The 23,883-nt window shown below is 34.8% G+C and overlaps 1 protein-coding gene across 7 annotated transcripts in view; it reads left to right on the top strand.

The window, feature by feature from the left end:
- QKI (QKI, KH domain containing RNA binding) overlaps window positions 1-23,883 on the top strand; it is a 143,104-nt gene that overhangs the window by 89,789 nt on the left and 29,432 nt on the right. For all 7 annotated transcript variants that reach the window (XR_009703011.1, XM_061207633.1, XM_061207632.1 and 4 more), the window contains exon 4: window positions 14,100-14,243. Coding sequence is in view for 6 of the 7 variants with exons in the window: in XM_061207633.1 (XP_061063616.1) it covers window positions 14,100-14,243 (144 nt within the window). In the remaining variant the exon portion in view is untranslated. The remainder of the gene's footprint in view (window positions 1-14,099; window positions 14,244-23,883) is intronic.

Below are 23,883 nucleotides of genomic sequence, written 5' to 3'. Positions count from 1 at the left end.
TCTAAAAACTACCCTCTTTTAGCTTGACTACCAGCTATTAGATGCAAGTGTTTGAAGTGGTACTCTTGGTTGTGTTCATACTCACTTGTATTCAGACTCTGTTGAAACCCATTCAAGTCATGCTAACAACATCACTGAAGGGTAATTTTGATGTTTTCAATTTATTAACATCTTTGACATGTCAGAGTCTTACTCTGGATTGGTTATATTTCAGAAGTACCCACAGGAAGTGAAAGTATTTGGTATCTTTAAAAGGAAAATTGCATTACATAACATACTGTTCTGCATTAATTAACCATATGACTTTTATGCTTATGTCTTGCTAATAGAATTATACTGAAGGGTTATAAGAAAGATATCACTTCTTATATCTTGGTAGCCAAATTTTAATAAAAGAAGAAAAGTCTTGGATTTTTATAGGTTTTGGATGATAGGCAGTATGATATAGGAAAAACATGAAACCCTGGATTCACCTAGTTCTTACAATTAAGTAAAGTTATCTTTGCTTTTTATCCACTGAGAAGTATGGATATGTGAAATATGTATTAACACTGGGATATTAGGAGAAGAAAGAACTCTGCTCATAATACATTAACCATTTGGATAATTCAGAATTGAATTTTTGATCACCATCAGACATTGTATCATCCAAATTACTATCCAAGAAGTGTCGAGGTATGCTATTCACAGTAATTATACCTACTACTATCTGGCGGTGTATTAGAACTCTTTGTAGAGCTTTTTAAAAAGGTGGATGTTTCCGACACATCCCTCCTATAATTTCTGGGGTGTGCGGTGGGTTCCCATCTACATTTATTTTAGTTGAAATAGGATAATCTTAAGATACTTAAATATGCCAGATAATTTTAAATGTTACAGATATTTTAGATAAACACACAAAGACTGTTAACCATGGGTTTTATTTACTTTTATCATTCTAATCTTAATTCTAAAACTTCTCAAGGTTGATGGTCACTACCAAGAAAAGAATTATGACATTCCAGGTATTTGGGGGTGGGTACCTGTATTTTTTAATCTAGAGGAATTGTTGATTAATTCCTAATTTATTTTATTTTATTATTATTATAATTTTTTCTTTTTTTACTGTGGCTTTAATTTTGAGGCTTTGTAATTGAGGAACTGTGACTTTCCTGATGGTTATTTATGTTAACATAATATCAGGAAGGAAGTCCTGCAGTGGATTTAAGGGAAATCCCTGTTAGCTGGAAAGCCATCTTTTAAGAAGACTTAGGAAAGGAGTAAGGGTAGTAGGAGTTACACAGCTTACACAGCAGAAGTATTAGGTATTGTGAGATAGTCACTGTCTTAAACACCCTTTCATTCATTTAATCCTTGCAACCCTGTAACCTTTACAAATGAGGAAATAAAATTTCATGAGATATCGTACTAAGCCTTATCAGTCAGGCTTAGTATGCTGTTTTATAGCACAGTGAACTTTGATGTCTGTCACTCATCTCAAGTGTAAGTAGTTACTCTGTTATTACTTATTTTATGTTTGTCTTCCTTCCTAGTCTCTAAGCTCTTCAAGGGCTTTCATGTTTGTCCAGTTACCTGTCATAAACCTTGTTCACTAGGAAAGTATCTTCTGTATAGTAGAAAAACTTAATAAATATTTATTGAATAAATCAATGAATATATGAATGAGTTACTCAAGGTTATTACTGAGATAACTGAAATATGGTACTGAAATAAGGCTGGCATTCAAGTTTGTGTTCTTTCCTCACTATATTATGTACCTTGTTCACTTTTTGGGGGGTAGGGAATATTTAATTCCAGATATTTCTGTGGTGCTTACTATATACAAAACATTTTGCCAGATAAGTTAGGAAAATGGTTTCTAACATATAAGGACAGTAGTTTAGCATGTGTTGAGTAAAGAAAATGCATAATGATGTTAAAAAAGCCTAGTATGGGGACTTCCCTGGTGGCGCAGTGGTTAAGAATCTGCCTGCCAGTGCAGGGGACATGGGTTCGAGCCCTGGTCTGGGAAGATCCCACCGGAGCAACTAAGCCCGTGCGCCACAACTACTGAGCCTGCGCTCTAGAGCCCGTGAGCCACAACTACTGAGCCCGAGTGTCACAAATACTGAAGCCCGCACACCTGGAGCCCGTGCTCTGCAACAAGAGAAGCCACTGCAATGAGAAACGCACGCACTGCAACGAAGAGTAGCCTCCGCTCGCCGCAACTAGAGAAAGCCTGCGCACAGCAGTGAAGACCCAACACAGCCAAAAACAAACAAATAAATAAATAATTTTATTTTTAAAAAAAAGCCTACTATGAATTTAATAATGCATTTTAAATGACTTTGTACTGTGTTTATTATGGTAGCATGCATATATGTTGAGAAACTAGTAGTATGTTTGTATATGACACAGCATTTAGTTTATAGAATATATACATATAAAATAAGACAAATACACAGATAAATATTTGAGAGAAACTGATAAAAATATCATTAAAGAAGTGCAAGCCCGGATCTGTGTAGGGTGGAAGAACAGAAGAATATTAAGCTACTGGTTAGGTACCGAACTCTTACTTAGGCATTTTTAAATGCATTGTGAGTAATTCAAAAAAGAAAAAACTGTCTTGCTCTCTTGAGGCTTATTATTCTATATCGGATACAGAAGACTATATTATAGTATTAAGTATATTATAAAGCCATAAAATTCTATGGAAGGAAGCAAAGTGGGAGAGAGATGAATTCTTATAGAGGGGGTGACTTGGGAAAATATTTTGGAAGAAGTAGTATTTGAACTTTTCAATTTCATTAAATTTTTATAAATTCTTTTTACTACCCTTAGTCTGTTTTCTGTAGAGCTCGTGGAATAATCATTGTTTATTCCTCTTTCTGGGAAGCTGTGGTCATCCTCCTTTACATGTTGTTTCAATTCCAAACCCTATATAGAAGGCAGTCCAGTGCTTTGATCAGCTGAGTTCTTCATTCTGAAACCTCAGAGATTACAGGTGGATCTTTATTAAGCTTCTGTATCCTAAAAATTATATTTTGAAATAATTTTGTTTTAATATGTTTAATATATTTTTATTGACTGTTAATTTAAAAAATAGATTTCTTAAGCTAGTACTCTTTATCCCCAAAGTACTTTTCCAATTTTTTTCTAAATTACAACTTCTAGTCATGTTATTTTATTTGCTATTGTTCAGTCTTCCTTTCCCCATATTCCTACTTACGTCATTTCCTGTAATCTTCTATTACTCTTTGATTTTAAATAGCAGCCTGTTCAAACCATGCTGACATCAATTATGAGATGGTAGCTACTCTTCTATGTGCTATACAAACATAACACATTTAGAACTTACCTCTGTTTTACAGATGAGGAGACCAAGGTTCAGATACTTTGCCCAAGATTAAACAGCTAGTAAGTGGCTAGTAAGTGTAATATCATAAATTCCTTAGAATATCATCAAATGGATGTTAAAAATCATATTTAAAAATGGTATTCTAGGGCTTTCCTGGTGGCGCAGTGGTTAAGAATCCGCCTGCCAATGCAAGGGACACGGGTTTGAGCCCTGGTCCGGGAAGATCCCACATGCCGCGGAGCAACTAAGCCTGTGCGCCACAACTACTGAGCCTGCGCTCTAGAGCCCGCCAGCCACAACTAGTGAAGCCCGTGCGCCTAGAGCCTGCGCTCCGCAACAAGAGAAGCCACCGCAATGAGAAGCCTGCGCAATGGAACGAAGAGCAGCCCCCGCTCACCGCAACTAGAGAAAGCCCGCGTGCAGCAACGAAGACCCAACGCAGCCAAAAATAAATAAATAAAATAAATAAATAAAATAAATAAATAAATAAAAAGGTATTCTAAAACAAATAATTGTTTTCTTTTGTTTTGGATATCTATCTATAGATTTTACTTTCTGAATAAATTCCCTCAGGAAAACGTTTGTGACAGTGAACTACGTGCTGCCATTCACTTACTGTCTCCTTAAAGCTATCATACATAGACCTGGTAATGATTTTTGCTCGAGGCAGCAAGTTACCCTGTAGGTAGATTTGTCAAAAGTTCATCTTGTATCTTGTTACAGTTTTGAGTGAAATAATTGTAATCGTTTTGGGTTTTTTGTTTTTTAAATATTATATTTAACCTTTCTTGTCTTCTTAACATACTGTTAGTTGTAAAGTCTTTAAGGCAGAAGTGTATAATTTGAAGTCAGTATAGCTGAATGACATTGAGTAAGTCAGGTTTCTGCCCATTAGTTTGTCATTTTCGAATGAGAAATAGGTATTATAATAATGTCTACCTCTAAGGTTTAAAAAGGATTAACTTTATGGATATAAAATGCTGAGTTCAAAGCCCTATATATGTTATTTTTTGTTAATAATAATATTAGCTGTGACTTCATTTTCGTATCTCATGCTGTGCTCTACCTAGTAAATATTGAATAGTTATGGGGCACTTATTGTGGTCAGTGCGAAGAGATGGGAGTTGAGTGATTCCAGACTTCTTGGAGCTTTTTAGATAGTAATATACATAAGACTTAAGTCAAAAGAACAAATGATAGACTGGGAATCTAGGAAACATCCTGTCTGAGAGAACCTGGAGAAATTTTCGTTGAGGTGATTTCTGAAATTGGATTTTTGATGATTTGGGAAAGAAAATGGGCATGAGTAGAAATGGTAGTCCTTTTTATTTTTAATCTTCTTTCCTTAGTGTGCTGTCAACAAGTAAATATTTCAATTTAATATTTTAAAACATCACATTTTAAAACAAATGGTTGTTTTTCTATGCCTTTAATAATCTTTATGTCTGCTAGATGGGGGAATGGATAAGATCCAGTGCAAGGTTTCGCATGTGAATAGTGAAATGACTCTATTAATGCTGTGTGGAAGCATTGCACGCCTCCGTGGGCAGTAACCACTTCTATGGGAGTGACTGTTAGCGACAGGAGCGTAGCCCAGAGTCTCCAGAAGGATTTCAGGCCAGCTCTTCTTATGCTCTCTCTTTTTCCTTTTAAGCATTAGGCAGCCATTGATATTTAAACTTGCTGGGAAATGCAATTAGAAATCACTTGATCATTTTTGTCCTTTTATGGGAAACTGTTTGCATATATTTAGTTCAGTCTTTTCAGCCTTAACTATGGCGTTATCAAGATCATATTTAGCTTCCCAAATGGTCATGGGTACTGTAAGTGGCTCTGCTCTAGTGAAAGTTTACTAATTTTGGTCATGATTGGGACAGACCAATATTATTTGGCCATAGTTTGGCCATTACTGGTGATAACATAAGTTTAGTTTCAAAATACAGTAATTACAATTAAATTAGTGGAATTAACATATGAAAATTGGAATGAGGACTTAACGTGACAGTTTTTCAATACTTGTAGGAGTTAGGTGTTTCTTATGAAGGAATAATATCGAGAATAGTCCTTTTGTTATTAACTTGGAAAATATTTGACATAAAACATTAAAAGTTCTTTGAATTTAGCAAATATTTCATTGTGCTCATAAGCATTTGTTGAATGCTTGCTGCCTATAAAGACATTCCTAGATGATGATTTCCACAAACTGAATGTAAAAGTATTCTAATTTTTATATATTATTAGAAAATAACTTGCTCTGAAAACATGATTGTTGATGGACTCAAGTTCAAGTTGAAATTTTTTTTGAAGTCAACTTTATAACTAGAGTCAGTCAGTGAGCAATTTAATTATGTATAATCTCCTTTAAGAAATGTTCCTCATTGTACGTTTCTTAAACTAATTTAAGATTGTATGTATAACTGGGGATAGTTATATGTTAGGCTTTATCACTTGGCTTAAGATGTATATATTCATAAGTGTGTTATTGGAACCTTGGTTTGCTTAAATATGTAACACTTTAGAATTCCTTTCTAGGCGGTTTTGGAGTATGAACTTTCACATTAAGAGCACAGTAGGGGAAGAAGTCTTGTGCTCATTTGCCTGACTACAAATGTATAATTAAAAGAGTCTGTCAGCAGGGGTTGGGGCAATCAGTGTGTTCTGATGCTTCATGTTATAATTACTTTGTTGTTCAAACAGATATTGTAATTAGAGCATAATTTTAAATTTCAGAGGTCACTGACTCATCGAGGTTTTTTTTGTTGTTGTTTTGGTTTTAGTCAAAAACAAAGGTAGTTTCTCAAATTTTGAGTTTTTTTAACTTAATATTTGTATATCACTGTATACAGCAAATGAAATGGATGATTTTTTTTTTAAGGTTTATTATTTTTTTTTGGCTGCATTGGGTTTTCGTTGCTGCACGCAGGCTTTCTCTAGTTGCGGCGAGCGGGGGCTACTCTTCGTTGCAGTGCACGGGCTTCTCATTGCGGTGGCTTCTCGTTGCAGAGCACGGGCTCTAGGCGCGCGGGCTTCAGTAGTTGTGGCATGTGGGCTCAGTAGTTGTGGTGCACGGGCTTAGTTGCTTCGTGACATGTGGGATCTTCCCAGACCAGGGCTCGAACCTGTGTCCCCTGCATTGGCAGGCTGATTCTTAACCACTGCGCCACCAGCGAAGTCCCCTGAAATGGATGATGTTTTATTGAAAAGTAATGGTTAGAACTTATTTCAGGACAGTGATTTTAATTAGCCTTAATTTAGGAATATGTTGGATATATGTATGCATTGTGTATTAAGACAAGATTTTCATTTTCCCCTATTGAAAATTTCAGTGAGTGAAGGAATTGTGTGTTAAGTGGCCACAGGTTTATCATTTTTGTATATTTGTGTCATTGAAATTTGATAGGCATTTCTCTCATCCAGGAAAAAAGTGTATTTGTAGGTGTGAGAAATCTGTTTTACCAGGTACTTCTCTGCCAGTTGTTGATACTGTTCTTCATGTGACTTAATCAGGAATTCATTGACAGAGAAAGAGAACATGACGTGGAATTAGGGGGAAAAACCACTAAATAAATTTACCAGATAATTAATCTGTTTCTTTATCTGCATCCAAATTCCCTACCAGCTCTAAAATTCTATGAGAACAAGATGTGCTTAAAATTCCACATAAAAAAATGTTTAAAGGTAAAATGGTAAAGTAGAAAAAATTCTAGAGAGTCAAGACTTCAGTGTTCTGTTTCTGGCTCTTTCACTAATTTATGATGCTATTTTAAGGCAATTTACTTAATTTTAGGGCTCTCATGTAGGTGATGTCATGTTTTAGGAATTGGTTGTTGAGAGTTGCAGGCTCTAAAGTTCTCCCTGGTAGAACACTTACTGTCTGTATGACTTGGGCAAACCTTATGGGCCTTAACCTCCTCATTAACATGTTAGTGAGAACAATAGGACCTCAGTCTTAGGGCTGTTAGGATGACTGAGTGAGGGGATGTGTTTATATTGCTTAGTGTGGTACTCGGCAAACAGTAAGTGTTTAATAAAAGCTTAGGTAGTATCAGCGTCATTTTCATTTCTGAATTTCTTTATCATCACGTGAGAGACTAAGAGCTACTTGACATTTATTTCTCTATAGTACATTTGCCAAGAATATAGACCATAATAAAGTATTATTGGTAAATGTGTCTATCTGTTTCATAATCAGTTATGACTGGTATTATAGAGCTGTTTTATATGCTACTAAACTTTAATTTATTATATAAATAAAGATACATTCCATTTCCTTGAATGCTGTCCTGTCATTTCAGACTCCCTTAAATAAAAAAAAACCAAGGTCATCAGTTTTGAGCTTTGAACTTTTTTTAAACACAGTAATTATTTATGAATAACTTGTCTTTGCTATCATTTTGCTTTGTTATATTAAGATACAACTTTAGTCTTGCAGTTTTAAAAAGATTGACCCTTATTTACTCCGTTCTTCAGATATATTGAAACAAGGTAATATTGAGCTGATAGAATAAAGGAACAGCACTGTCTTTTGTGGGATATGAAAATCAGCGCTCATGAGCATTATGCTAGAGAATCTGAGTGAGTTGACTAGAAGAGAAGTAAGAGAACAAGAATAAAAGATAACGGGTAAAGATTTTCAAATGTAACTGGCAACTTAAATAGGAGGTCAAAAAGAAGCAGGCCCAGAAACAAAGATAAATGATCAAGGTAGACTGTCTGGAGGCTTATATAGGCAGACACAGTAATAATGAATACAGAAGAGCACTGTGGGGAAACAATTTGGTATTTGATTTTAGTGATGCTCCCCAATAATAAAAGCTCAGTTGTTCAATTCAGTAAATCTAATAGCTAAAGACAATGCACAGATAGCTATAAGTTATAGTATGACACACTTAGAGGAAAAGATAAAAGTAAATATTAAAGAAAGCATTCTGGACGTAAGTGATAAATTGCATAAAGTTGTGGGTATCAGAATCCATGTTTGTGAATAGGCCAATTTATTGACAGCGTGGAGTGAATGTAAGCGAGAAATGGCACCTGAAGTTAGTGTGGATTGAAATGAATGGGTGAATGTATAGCAGCCTCTCTGTCAAGGCAAAAGAAAGCTGATAACTGCATTTCAGACTTTCTTCAAAACCAATTGGTCTTTGTCCTTAAGTATTAAAAATTCACACTGACTCAGAAAACTCATTCAGGGTCAATAATAGCTGAGACATAATTGGGGACTAGTTTGCAGAAGGGAGGTAATGAGCTGAACATGGTGAGTTAGAGAGTGCTTTAGAGACAGGGACACACACATGACAAGTTGGCAGTTGAATTTGGAGATCTAGAAATAAGGACTGTGCTGGAAATGTAAATTTGCAAATATGTGGATTACAAAAAAACCCATATTATTATATATTGCTGAAGATTTGGTGGTACATTATATGAAATGCTTTTGGTGACTGTAAAACAGAAATTAAAATAATTTGTAATGAGCTGTTTTTTCCACATCAGTTTCTCAGCTGTTTATTCCTGAAATACTATTTGAAATGCGACAGTAAAAAGAAATTAATGCCTCAACCACAGTTTCTAGGAGATAGACCATATTTGATGTATCTCCATTTTGCCGTCAGTCCTCTCTGCTTCATTTCATCCTTTTCTTTGTCCCAAATTATTTATTAAAGTGAGAAATTTGGGGAGTAGATTCTTACTGCAGGTATTCTGGGATATAGAAGTAGACACCCTGTAATCTTACTCTATCTCTTGTTTGTTTATAGCTGAAAGAGAACCTTTATGGATATGTTTTACTGACTTCCGTAGTGTTTGCCAATTCCAGATTGCCTTTATTATCTGTTTAAGAAACAGAAAGAAAATACAGGGAGAACTTATATTTGTAGTGAATAATTACTAGGCTCAAACTCACTGTTAAAGGCATTAACTCTTCCTGAGTTAGAATGGACCACAGTTGTATAAAAGTGGCTTCTGAGTGGAATGATCTTAAAACCTTTTTTAAAATGAAGTTTAATATGCTCATAGATTAAAAATATGTAATTCTGTAGAGCCTGATGTAGAAAACATCCTCTTCCCTGCTAACAGCCAGCACCACCCACAGTCACTTCTTACTCTTGAAGAGATGCTTTAGGTATTTATTCTTTATTGCTGCATTTTGTGCTTACCTTGCTACTAGTTGACTTTTTTAGTTTTCATCTCACTCTTTCATTGTGTGAGAACTCATTGGGCCCTTTCCATTTGGAAGCTCTTATCATTCAGTTTTGTTTTAAAAGTATGTAATATGTTGATGATTTTTCTCCCGTCTGCTTCGTTTTTCTTGGTGAGACATCAGTAATTCAGTTTTTGGACCTCTTGGACTAGTTTTGTAATTTTTATACTCTTTCTCCGCCGTTTTCCATCTCTGTCTTTGCTGCTACTTGGAGGGAGAATTCAGTTTTTATCTTCAAACCCCTCTATCACGTTTTTTATTTTTACTATCATATTTAAGTTTCAAGAGTTCCTTTTTATGTTTTGAATTCTTTTCATAGCATTTTTTACTTGTTTCAAGGATGCAGTATCTTCTCTTAACTCTGAGTCTTTTTGAGTTTTTCTTCTCACTGCCCAGTGATTGCTTTCTTCAGGTGGTTTCCTGTTGTTGGGTTGGCCAGACCTTCCAGAGAAAGGTCTTCCAGTTTCTTGCCCCCAGTATGTGGGCTGGCTGTCCTCATTCTGGGTGTGGAGTGGGGGAAAAGACTGGATACCTCAGCCTTTACTGTGTAAATGATCCTGTCAGCTGCCCATCAAAACCCATTTCTAGGAAGTGGAACTCTTTAGGAATACATTTCTAGTCTTTTGCTAGAAATTAGGAAGTGCTAGATAGCCAGCTATTTAAGGCTAGGGGATGCGGAGATTCAGCTCTCCCTTCAGTTTTCCAGTCTTAGCCCCACCCTTAACCCCCGACTTTTACTGCTCCCAATTTCCTAAGCCTTTATGGAGGCTCTAAGTATAAGTTGGTTTCTTCTTGCCTAGGTTAGTTAATAAGTCCCTGACTACTTAGCCATCTGCTTTCTAGTTTCCAAATTGTTTCCTTTCCCATTTTCTTCTTCCTTATGAGTTTGTGCATTTTAAACTGTACAGTGTTTTAGAAGAATTTTAGGAAGGAGTGAAAGTACATGACTACATTAGTTTCACCTTTTTTGTCTATAAGTGTTTTTGAAACCATAAGCAAAACTATTTGTTTTGAAGCAAACATTAGGGTAGGTATAATTTTCTTTTGTTTTTGTATTTTTAACAGGCACCTAAGTTGATGAATTTATTAAGAGTATCATTTACCAAGGTGTTGTACAACTCAAAAATTTATTCCTCCGATAAAGCACAATTCAAATTATACTGCAGCTTTATTCTTTGTTCCTGTCATGCAAATAATATCCCTTCCTTTTTAAATCCTCTGACTTTTGTCTTCCCCATGTATAAAAATTTCTGTGGCAAGTCACTTAGGATTTTAATTTTCATTCTTAGGCCTTTCTAAGATATTTTGGATTATAAATGTTCCTCAGTTGTCCTTGTATTAGTATCTGTATGCATTAATAATATCACAAACACATGCTTTTTAGTGTCTTTGTCTACTCATTATAACATCTGTGTCAGTTCTAGGTTGGTTTCGATTGATTGATTTTTCTTCTTATATATGTTTCATTTTTCTCCTCCTTTGCCTGTTAATTTTTTTTTTTAAGATTTTTTTTTTTTTTGATGAGGACCATTTTTAAAGTCTTACTGAATTTGTTACAATATTGCTTCTGTTTTATGTTTTGGTTTTTTGGCCCCGAGGAATGTGGGATCTTAGCTCCCCAACCAGGGATTGAACCCGCACCCCCGGCACTGGAAGGCAAAGTCTTAACCACTGGACCGCCAGGGAAGTCCCTGCCTGTTAATTTCTGATTAGATGCCAGATAGTGTGAATTTTACCTTGTTGGGGGGACATTCCTGTAGTTATTCTTGGGCTTTGTTCTGGGACACAGTTAAATTGGAAACAGTTTGATCCTTTTAGATCTTGCTTTTAAGATTTATTTAGGCAGTATTTGGAACAGTGTTCAGACTACTGACTAATTATTTTCCACTACTGAGGCAAGACCTCTGTGCACTTTACCCAGTGTCTGTATATCATGAAGTTTTTCCCGTCTGGCTCTGTGTGAGAACCTGGCACTTTTACCTTGAATCCTTTGGCTAGTTCTTTCTCTGGCCTCTGGTATTTCTTCCCACATACGCGCTGATCAGTGTTCAGTTGAATACTTGAGTCAACTTTGTGCAGATCTCCAGAGTTCTCTTTCTGTGCAGCTCTTTCCAGTATTCTTTTTGGTGAGCTCTAGCTGCTTCGGTCTCCCGAGACGCTAAGCTTAGTCGTCTCAACTCAGAGAGGCAGCCTGGCACCGTTCCCAGGGCTGCAGCCTAGAGATTCCCAAGCCAGGGTGCTGGGACAGTAATGGGTCTTACTTCATTGATTTCCCATCTCTCAGCCTCACTGTCCTATTGCCTGAGGTCCAGAGGCTTGAGGACTGATGTTTCTTTTGTTTTGCCTGTTTTTTTTTTTTTTTTTTGGTTGTTTCAGGCAAGAGAGTCTTGTTCATGTTACTTTATCTTGGCCTGAAGCAGAAGTCCCTTATTTGTACGGATGTAGAGACACTTACAGGTTCATTAAAATATAAACATACACACACACACACACACACACACACACGGAACTTTATTAAATTTATGTGTAAAAAATTGATAAAATACAAATTTTAGTGAGAAAATATCGTCAGCAGTTTTCAACATAAAAATTAAAATCTGGATTTTAAAGTTAGTTTTTATTTGCCCAGTAGAGGTATATCTACACATTTTATATTCGGCACACAGATAACCCTGACGTTCCCAGTTTCTTGACTCATTGACTCCTCGGGTCTGTCAGTTTTTCATGATGTCCCCTAGGTGAAAAGAAATACTTCATAGTTTTTCTTCTTATTATTAAATAGTTACTTCCAAACAACTTAGTTTATCAAAACAACTTAAACTGAAAAAATTTTTATTTTATTTTATTTATAAATAGCCACATTATTTATTAATGGGATTTGTTTTTCTCTCGGGCACTGTTCACATTCTCAAACCTGGGAATCAGATTGGACACTACCACCCTGTTTTCCTGTTCCACATTGATTTTTGCATGGACTTGGCTTTTTATTACAGCAACCACTGAAAACCTAGCATCGCAAAGATAAGACATTATCACAAGGAATGTAGCGTGATCTAATATTGATGAAGTCCAGTATTTTGAGCTAGAAGTTTGCATGGTATCTGACAGACATCAACTATTGCTGTTTCCCTTGAAATTTCAAGTACCCCATGGTACCCCTGTGAGCATACTGTGGTATCTCTGAGTTTACTCCTTGGGAACACATAGATGGCCTACCATAGGTTGGCGTGCTTTGTTTTGTTTCTCGTTTCCCCTCACAACATTTGGGTGCATTTTCATACTAATGATATTAACAGAAAATAGAGGCAGAAGCATATACTTTAAGAACTTATTTCTATCCCTATTGGCTGAGTTCCATAGATTTTTTCCTAGCATGGCCTCTGCAAACATGTGAGTTGTAGAAAGCTGTTTTTTTATACCAGTTTTATTTTCTTTGATTGGAATCTCACAGTTCAGTAAATAGTAATCTGTAAAGATGAAAGTTCAACAACAGGTATTGTTTATCGTTTATGTATGGTACCTGGCACTGAGCCATATGCATTTATTTATACCATTCTTATATTTATTTATAAATTTATATTCTTGTTTTTAATTTTTAAATAATTCATATTTATGAAATATTTATAAATATATTTGTATATTATCTCTAAAGCTTAAAGCAAGAAATGGTTCTGAAATTATTATATCTTAGGTGAAAGGGAAGTATGGCCAACTCTACTTCTAAACCTCCCTATAGCTTGGCAGTGTTTTCAGCCTGGGGCTCACTAAGTCATTTGAAGACACCAAGGAAATGAAACGTAGATGTTCTCTACTAAAACTCGTATTTAAGATGGTATGGTTAAAGAGTAACTGTACAGTTCACTGTTTTCAAAGTAAGGTCTGATAGAAATACAGTTAAGACTGTTCTCACATTTATTCCTTGTTTTGATTATTTTTATAATGAAATGGTTCTATAATTACTACTTGAAATGCTTAAAACAAATGGCATTTGTCTTATACAGTAATGTCTGTTGGCAAAATACTTTTCCTAATCTTGAATTCAGCTGATGTTATTAAAAGTACTTGTAACGAAATGGAAAAATCGGTGAATTTTAGAATGATAATATTGGTTCAGTTCCTAAATTGGCAAGGTGTTCGTCAGTTGACCTTGACAGGTGACTTGCTTAAATTAACCTCGATGACCTTGTATTTACTCATAAGTAAAATATAGGAATAATAACACGCTTTTCATGATAACCTGAGGATGACACTATACATAAGTTTCTTAGTACATAAGAGCACTGCAGGGGTTGTGATTGCCTTGTTCACTCTTATACTCTTAGTATCTGGCTCCATGCTTGGTACATAGTAGGTGCTCAACAAATATTTGTTGTATTAGCTATCAATACCCAGTAGTCTGACACTCAGGCTTTTTGCCGAGAAAAGAATTTAAAAGGTTTATAATGTCATAGCAAAACAATGCAAGCATAGCTTAATAATTGCAACAGGTTATTATTATGAAAGATGTGCTCTCTCTTTGAAAAGAAAAATTTGTAATAGTATGCTTTGTAAATTTTTTAGGAGGAGCAAAATCGAGGCAAGCCTAATTGGGAGCATCTCAATGAAGATTTACATGTACTGATCACTGTGGAAGATGCTCAAAACAGAGCAGAGATCAAACTGAAGAGAGCCGTTGAGGAGGTGAAGAAATTACTGGTACCTGCAGTAAGTGATAATTTCCAAATCATTTACTATAGAATAATAGATAAACATAGACGTTGCTTCAATCCTTAAATGGGAAAATCTGTTCCCTGTTTATTTTTTGTGAAGGGAATGTCGTGAGGGGAGCAAACTCAATTAGTGGCCTGTTTTTTCAGAAGTATTATTACCTTTGTATCACTCTATTATAGGGTAGGAATGTAGGTGCGTCATCAGTAAGTAGGGTGATGAAAGCTTTCTATTTTTGTTTTGTTTTGTTTTGTTTTGTTTTCTCTCTATTTTTGGATCAGTTTCTCATTGCAAGCAAGTAATGGGTGTACAGAAGTCTGTACAAATTAATACTTATGTTGGGTGAGCTGTGTTAGCGGGAGCACATTATTTGAGTTGTCTGTGGGTTCCACGTACTCTCCTGGCATATATCATTGTTTACCACAGAAAGGTTAATGTTTCCTAGTGAAATTTTCCCATAATATGGTAAGATTTTCTTTTAGAAAAATAAGAGCTAACTTTTACTAATGTACCAAGCACCATTCTGAGCACTTTTCACACTTTTAACTCACTTAATATTTCTAAGATAATAAAAACTATTGAAGTTCACACTTAGGGATTGTAGATAAGACACCAAAAGGAATTTTGGAGGGTGACTTAAGAAAAGACCCCAAGGAGAGGAGTCACTGAGGCTGGAGAAAAACCAGGAGTGTGGAGTCCTGGAAGCCAAGAGAAGTTTGTTGCTGAAGATTGTTCAGTTAAGATAAGAATGGGGAGTTAACCATTGGATTTAGCAAGTAGTAGTCATTGGTGACCTTGGCAAACAGATTTTTGGATGGTGGATTTAAAAGCCTGATTAGCTCAAGTTCAAGAAAGAATGGGACAACAGAAAAAGGAGTTGAAATTTTTTCCCCTAAGATTTCATTATTTATGTAAATGATCCTTTCAGTACTCTTGGCCTCTCAGTTCTTTTATTGCTTCATCTTCAGTGATCTTATCCTCCACTCCATATAAAGTGCATTTTAAATTTTAGTACTTTACTCATATTAAAATTTCTAAGTTGCCTTCCAGAAAATTTGTACCAATTTGTAGTCCTGCCAGTGTTATCTGAAAATACCTGTTTCTCAACAGAGTCTCAAACCCTGGGTATTACTAAAGTTTTTAATCTTTAACCACAAAAATGTGAATATAATAATTCTCATGGTTCTTAAAAATATTTATATTAGATGAGTTTTTATATTAGCTTTTTGTAACAAAAATTCTAAATCTTTATGGTCACATTTTGAACAGGTACACAATCCCTAGTTCATATTGTTTCTGTGGGGAATATGATTCAGTTTACATATCATTTACAGAATGAATTTATAGCTAAAGTATGGCATTACCTTTGTATTATTTCAGTATAAATGTTTCTTACCTACCCATGTAGAATAAGTTCTTCTTTGGAAAGAGGTAGAAAGAGAGTTGTGTGTAGTTTAATGTTTTTGTGCCTATTACGTTTAATGTTATATAGCAAAAGATCTAATCCTGGCTTAAGGGACCTGGGGGTGTGGAGGGGAGAGTTGGTATACTTTGTGCTTGATTTAAAATTTTATAATTAAATGTAATAAATATTCCATTTTGTATTTTACATCTGGAGATAAGGCTAATAAATCTCGGTGAAGGTTGTACCTGTACTCCTTGTGACATGATTCTAATTTTTCTAATAATTTTGATGATTTGAATGTGTCTCCCGTCAGTTTACATAACACCACACATAACTTAATGTTTAGAGTTCACACTTTTTAAATTCAAATTGGGGTTTCAAAACAACCTTACAAAAAGTAAGTTCTTTTCCCCCCATTTTTCCAGCAAGCACAGGAACTCAGAGAAACCTTAGCATTTTCTAATTTCACTGCAAAAGTAATAGGGATTTTGAGATGATCACACTTCATTCATTTGTAGAGTCGTAATGTTTTACCTAACGAACTTGTTTACCCTGGATAATAGCACTTTTATTTCAGATGTTTCTTTGATTTCAGTAATCCGTTTATTTTAATCTCTTTTGTTTCTTAAATGACAGAATAAACCATGCATAACTAGAGAAGAGTCATTTCTTTAGTTACATATAGTGTAACTAGTCTGGCAAGTCTAAATCTGTTACCATCAAGTATCTACTAAAAATATCCTTTTCATTGTAGGTACAGTTAATCAGTTGTTTAATCTCATTTCCATAAATCTGAACCATACCTCCTCACATTCTTGAGATCTTCAATATACTCTCATGAGTACAGTGAAACATTTTGTGAAAATCAAATCGTACTCACTGATAGAAAAGGACTATTGAGCAGTGCCCTGATTTTGCTCATCTTTGGAGACTTAGGTCATCCTTGACAGAAACCAACTGCTGAGGTATTGATAAGTCCATCTCCAAAGTATTTCTTGAAGACATGTATTCTTGCCAACCCAGTTAAAATAACCTGTCTTTTCACTTTTAGTCTTAACCCATTCAGTTCATTCTCTCATAAGTTAGTACGAGTGATTTTTTTTTCTTTAAATAAATCATATAAAGATTATCAGTGACTTGCCATTTCACTCCTCTGGAAGTGGGGTAACAAGTGAGTTATCTGCTCTGAAATTCCTTATTGTATACTGAAGAAATGGCTCTTAATTGTAAAGAAATATGGGTAGTTGTAAAAATTTTAAAGTTAGAGAAGGAAAATGTTTATGAAATAATTAATTTTAGGACTTTTGATGGCTTCATATAAGTATAAAGTAAAATTTCACATGTATTATATGTATTGGTTCTCTCCAAGTTAGCTTATAAATGGGAGAAAGACTTTGGATGCAATATAAGGAAATGAGTGAAAAAACATTATTCCTCCTAAAAAGATTATGGGGAAATCCTCAAACTGGTAGAATTTTACTGAGTATATAGGTAGAACATTAAGCAAAGGTTATATAGGAAGAAACAATCATGTCAAGATTTGATAAGGTAATAGCCTTCTTATTTTAAGTGAACCCTATAAGGAAATTAGTGTTACTTGGAATTATTAGGGATTTGTGATTCTGCATTTGTGATTTCTGGTTTTATGTAACTGCTTTGTTCTAAAAGTTAATTGGGTGGAAAAACTAACTTTTATGATTCTTATGGAGTTTTACAATATAGACTATTTCCTAATTTTAGCTAAATATTTAAGACAGGATATGTTGATCATTTTTGTTTGTTATTAGGCCGAATTGCAATGTGCTGCTATATGCTTTTCTATAAATTTTTGTTTCTTTAATTAAACTTCTATGATGCAGTTACTAATTTAGTATAACCCTATGATAAATTATTTCATAATTAGACAAATGGTATTTTTTAGTAGATTATTTAATTACTAATTTTATATATCTAAACCTTAGGCTTTTAGACATGTGTGTTGAACTGGTTTATTATGATTAGAAAACTTTCTTCAGATGACATTTTAATGCTTGTTCTTATTCACATCATAATTCTCACACTTTTCCTGTGAGCCCTTCAAAATAAACTGGGCTGTTAAATCTCCTGGCTGAACTCCTTACGGTCTTTGCTTAGCATTTACCTAATGTGCTTACAAATATATAGAATTTTGGGAAATTATGACTTCTTATCTTTGTATATTCAAATCACTTTAACATAGATTTTATCCGTACAGAGAGCTTGTATATTAAATTAATTTACTCATTTGCCAATTCTGTCATCAGATGTTTTCGTTTCCTTTATTGCTACACTGATACTGTAATATGTTCTAAATTCCCATTTCTTTTGCCTTTTGTAAAAGAGTATCTAAACCTGCTTTTAATTAATTTGGTCTTAATATCCTCATGTACATATTAGGACAATTGATTAGTTATTGTGCAGGCCCTTGTTAACCATTTTAAGGACTTCAGCTTTTAGTCTAGAATGGGTGAAACCATTGGAGTGCTTAAGGAGAGGGGAATGACATGATCTGATTAATATTCTATAAGGATTGCTGGCCTGCTCTGTTTAAAACAGAATAAAGAACACAAGGTGAAAGAAAGGAAGCTCTTGTAGGAGTCCGCAAATAATGGCCCATGGGCCAAATCCAGCCTCCCACCTGTGTTTGAATAGCCCATGAGCTAAGAATGGTTTTTACATTTTTTAATGGCTGGGGGAAAAAATCAGAAGAATAATATTTGGAGAAGAAGAATACATCATGAAATGTGAAAATTATATGAAATTCAAATTGCATTGTCTGACAAGTTTTATTGAAACACAGCCATGCTTATGCTTATTCATTTACGTGTTGTCTGTGGCTGCCTCTGCGCTCCAGTGGTGAGTTGAGTAACTGCCACAGAGACCATATGCCCAGAAAAACCATTTACTGTCTGGCTCATTACAGAAAAAGTTTACCAATTCCTGGACTATTGCATTAATTCAGATGAGAGGTGATGATGGGTTGGGCCAGTGTAGCCATAGCGATGAGTCATGGTCTGATTGTGAGCATATTTTTAAAGTGAAACTGGCAGGTTTTGCTAATGGATTGTCTGTGGGATGTTAGAAAGCAAGGCATCAAGGATGACACCAAGATTTTTAGCCTGAACAACTGGAAGGATATAATTGCTGTTACCTTGAAGGATATGTTAGGAACAGATTTTGAAGAGATTACTTGGAACTCAGTTTTGGATCTAGTAAATTTGAGATGCCTGTTGGCTATCCAAGTGTAGCTATTCTAGTATTCTGTTCAGATTAACAAATACTTATTCCAGGTTGGCTGTATTTTAGAACACTAGGGGTACAGAAAATTATTTAAGGCAAGATCTTTAATATTTAGGCAATGACATTTCCCTAACTGTATTTCATGAAATACTTTTCATAGGTATTTGGGGTAAAGGAAGCCTTTAATAGGCTAGTAATTATTGTGAACCTCTGGTAGAAACCATTTCCAAATTTAATTGACCATCAAAAATTTTTTTCTGAGAGTGTATTCACATCTAGTGTTATAGAGATACCTGTTTGAGAAATAATCTGGAAACTCATGATTTAAATACATATGAGCTGTCTTTTTAATGCTGAAGAATAGTCATTTTGAAGACATGAAGGAAGAAGAGGTGCTTCTTGAGGAATTTTTTCCTTGTTTTTTTTACACATAAAATAAAAACTCATTCATTTGAAATGTACAGTTTGGCCCTTGACAACTGTACACACAGCCACTTCCACAGTCAAGATTTCCATCACGCCAAAAAGTTTTCTCTTACCCCTTTGCTATCAATTAACTACCCCCCCCACACCCCCAGGCAACTACTGGGGTTAGTTTTGCCTTTTTTTCTATTATGATCTAAAAACTTTATTTTTTTCCCCCAGCTTTATTGGTATAAGATTGACAAATAAAAATTGTTTATATTTAGGATGTACAAGTGCTTTTTTTTTAAGGTGTACAATGTGATGATCTGATATACATAAATACATTGTGAAATGATTATCACAATCAAGTTAATTAACACATCCATCATCCCACATAGTTACTGTTTTTTTATTTGTACGATCTACTCTCTTAGTAAATTTCAAGTGTACAGTGTTCTTAACTGTAACCACCATGCTGTACCTTAGACCCCCAGAACTTACTCATCTCATAACTGAGAGTTTGTACCCTTTTATGGACATCACCCCATTTTCCCTACCGCCCCTCCCTTCCCCCAGCACCTGGCAACCACCATTCTACTCTCTGGTTTTATGAATTTACCTATTTTAGATCAGTTTGCCTTTTCTAGATTTCATTTTTTGTGCCTGTCTTTCATGTGGCGTGGCTTTTTTGAGGTTCATCCATGCTGTTACATGTGTCAGTGGGTTGTTCTTTTTTATTGATAATTAGTATTCCATTTGAATACATAAGCCACAGTTTGTTTATCCTTTCACCTGTTGAAGTTTTAATTTTTATTTCTCTGAATACGAATGATGTGGAGCATCTTTTCATGTGTTGCTTGAGAAATCATATATCTTCTTTGATGAAGTATCTTTAAATCTTATCATTCTTTATTGGCTTTTTTTTTTTTACTATTAAAACAGTTCTTCATATATATTGGGAATAAATCCTTTATTGGACAAATATTCTAATCTGTGCCTTTGTTTTGTGGTTTTTTGGGAAGGCTTTTAATTACAAATCCCATTTCATTCATAAATATAGAACTTAGATTTTTTTCTTTCTTTTTTTGTATATTTCAAGGAATTTGTCCTTGTCATCTAAGTTAAACTTTTTATCATGAAGTTGATCATAATATTCCCTTTTTATCTCTTTAAGGTATGTAGGATCTGTAGTAGTGTCCTTGCTTTCATTCATTATGTTAGTAATTTGTGACTTCCTTTTTTTTTTGATCAATCCAGCTCTAGAGCTTCATTAATTTTAATCATCTTTTACTGCTACATACCAGGTTTTGTTGATTTTTCTCTATTTGTTCCTTTTCTGTTTCATTAATTTCTGCTTTTATATATTCTTTCTACTTTATTAGGGTTTAACTTTATTTTCGCAGCTTCTTAAAGGTGGAAGATTCGTGACTTAAGACCTTTCTTTTACACTTCTGAGACCTTTTGTTTATACTAAAAATTTTCTCTCTGAATAATGCTTTACCTTCATCTCAAATATAATATTATACTGTATTTTTATTACCATTCACTTCACAATATTTTCTAATTTTTTTCATGATTTCTTCTTTGACCTATGGGTTATTTCCAAATGTTTCCAAATATTTGGGACTTTTAAATTTATCTTATTGTGACTGATTTCTAACTTAATTCTGTTCTTCTCAGAAAATGTTTTCTATAAGATTTCATTCTCTTTGCATCTAATTAGGACTTTTTTATATTGCATCATATTGTCTGTTTTGGTGAATATCCCTTTTACACTTAAAAACACATGTATTCTGCAGTACTTGGGTATGTGTTTTATAAATGTCATTTAGATGAAGGTGGTTGAAAATGTTCAGGTCTTCTATCCTTACCCATTTTCTCCCTATTTTTGTTAATTACTAAAAGAGATGTGTAAAGATCTCCATTCATTCATTGTAATAATATTTATGCATACTAGCGTGTTCTCTTTGAAGGCACTGAAATGGCAGACTAATTTGATGTGTGCACATGTGTACATGTGTGTATGTGTAGCTTACACAACCTATATGAACAGTTTGGCATCATTAAAAGATTTCACTCTTCATTTTATGTAACGGCAACTTTCCCCTTGTTTTAATTTTGAAGTCTTTGTCTCCCCCCCCCCCCAAAATGCCAATTATTAATGCCACACATTTTCTAGAGCGATAGTAACAAGCAGTATATAGGTGGCAATCAGTGTTAAAGAAGATGTTATAGAGGTTTACAGGAAGATGTCACGGTGGACTGGGGTATTTAGGGGAGAAGATTTCACATAGGTGGGTGAGACTTGAGCTGGAACTTCAAGATATAAAGTTCCTAGAGACAGAGGGGATTAGTGTATATGCATTTTAGAGGTGGAGAGTTGTGCATTTCAAGTCATTAAAGTGGTAACAAATGCAGTAGGATTGCACAAATCATGCATAGTCAGGGACTGTCACTTAAACTCAGAACTTTTATTTCCTTATTTGTAAAATTGGGTTATTGTTGCTTACTTGCCTTAGAAGGACTTTGTAAAGGTAAAAGTTATTATTTTAGTTATGTGAAAGTGCAAGACACATGTTCCCTCATTTCTCCTCTTTTTCTTTATGTTATATGGATTGATTACCTCAGCTACATCATTGGCCATGCCAGTTACAAGCTCATTCCTGGTCACAGGAGGCACCATGCCAAAAGAAAGTGATTCTGTCCCTAACTGCAAAAGGCACCCTAATTACTAGTCCATGATCTCACCAATATACCTTTTTGCTTACAGCGGCATAATAAATAAGAAAATTGTAAACCACTTAATGTTACTTAAAAAAATAACGTGTATACAAGTCTCTCCGTCCCCCCACTCCCCCTCACTCACTCACTGTGGGAGTCCATCTCCCGTCTCGGGGATCAGGTGCCATCCCTCTTTCAATTAATTCTCATTCTGTTTTGTTGGAAAAGAATACTGTTTCATCATTAGCTAAGACATATGGATGCATATCCTGTGATCTTTTCTAATCTTCTCTGAAGGGACATAAAAAACACTGGAACAGTAGAATTCGGGGAATATTACTGATATGAAGACTGGGAAAGTAGAAGTGAGGGATATATGCTCAAATGTCTTCTTTCTCACTATAATTTTTCCTTTCTTTCAATAAGAATGGGGGTAAAAGATTTCTGTTGGGGAGATGGAATACTAAACTGAAAAGACGAAATGAGTCACCATAGCCTGTATTAGAGAAATTAAGTGATTTCAGGCAGTTGAAGTTTACACTGTCTCATAATTTAAACCAGCTTTGGTACACAAGATGCCGCTAGTCCCAGACAGTTCATAAAGTGTTTGTTTCACTTTCTTACTTTATGGGGGGTATAAGCGTGTCTTTTTTTTTTTTTTTTTGGCCTCTTTAAGTTTGTTTATAGGTATTTGAGGAGTTGAACATGAGTTGGTTTTGAATATATAGCTGATCTCTTTATGAAAGCATTTATAAACATAGAGCTCAGTAATATTAACCTAAGTAATTGATCTAGTAGATTCTGAGGAATTTCCAGCTGAGGATTTTGAAATTTAAAGTTGTTGCCAGTTATTTCAGGAATATTATGAAATTTGAAAAAGATTATTAAAAAAAAGTAACTTAAATTCACTTTTTAAAAAAACTAGTCAATGTCATCATTATTTGGGAGAGTAGTGAAAAGTGAAGGGTCCTTCCCCCCAAAATTTTTTTATTAAGTTTGCTTTTCATGTTTCCCAGAGATTTGTTTCTTCTAGTGCTATCACCATTTGACTCATAGGTAACTGTGTATTAATTATCACCAGAAAATAAATGAAAAGAATTAAAGAGTAAGATAGGAAGAGAGGTAATGACTCTGGAGACAGTGTAGTCTCATCTTGGAGTTCAAGTTTTAAACTGGATTGTTAATGAACTGATGGCCCTGCATTTAGTTCTTGACCAAGGGATCAGTAATTGAAATCTGTGGTATGATTTCCCTCCTTTTCATGTTATTGGGAAAGAAGATAAGGTATTAAAAGATACATTAAAAGACGTCTAGCTGTAATGCACTTGCCCCTTGATAGAGCTGTAATGTGACAGAGCGTCTCTCTCATGTAACGAGGGTGTTGCTACCGTTTTCTGCCTTGCACAACTATTTTAATCTGAATGGGAGATCTGTCTAGGGACCCAGAGTACAGTAATTAGCAGTCTCTTCAGAGTGTCAGAGCAGAATTACCATTGTAATGGTTTAGCTACAGGATAAAAGGATTGAATTTGGGTCTTCCTGTCTGCCAACCTAAATGAGTTGCCAAGGGAATTTTTAAATGTGAGAGGCGTTTACGTTAAGCAATTTGGCGGGTTTGAATAAACTCATAAATTACAGGTTTGAAAGCAGCCCGTCCTTGCTTCCTCTCATATAGGCAGGACTGTATAGAAGGCTGATAGCTTCTTAAATTCTTTATGTGAATAAGCTGATCCATGCTTCCACGCAGATGATCCGATTACTATGGCTTGTCTTTTTCACTAAATATAGTACAGTAAGCACATTTAAGAAAAGATATATTCTTCCAGATCTCTGGAGGAAAAAAAGTGC

The sequence above is a fragment of the Eubalaena glacialis genome, chromosome 12 (genome assembly GCF_028564815.1).
Source record: "Eubalaena glacialis isolate mEubGla1 chromosome 12, mEubGla1.1.hap2.+ XY, whole genome shotgun sequence".
Taxonomy (NCBI): Eukaryota; Metazoa; Chordata; class Mammalia; order Artiodactyla; family Balaenidae; genus Eubalaena; species Eubalaena glacialis.
The sequence above is the reverse complement of the archived record's forward strand: the minus strand, read 5'-3'. Positions and strand labels throughout refer to the sequence as shown.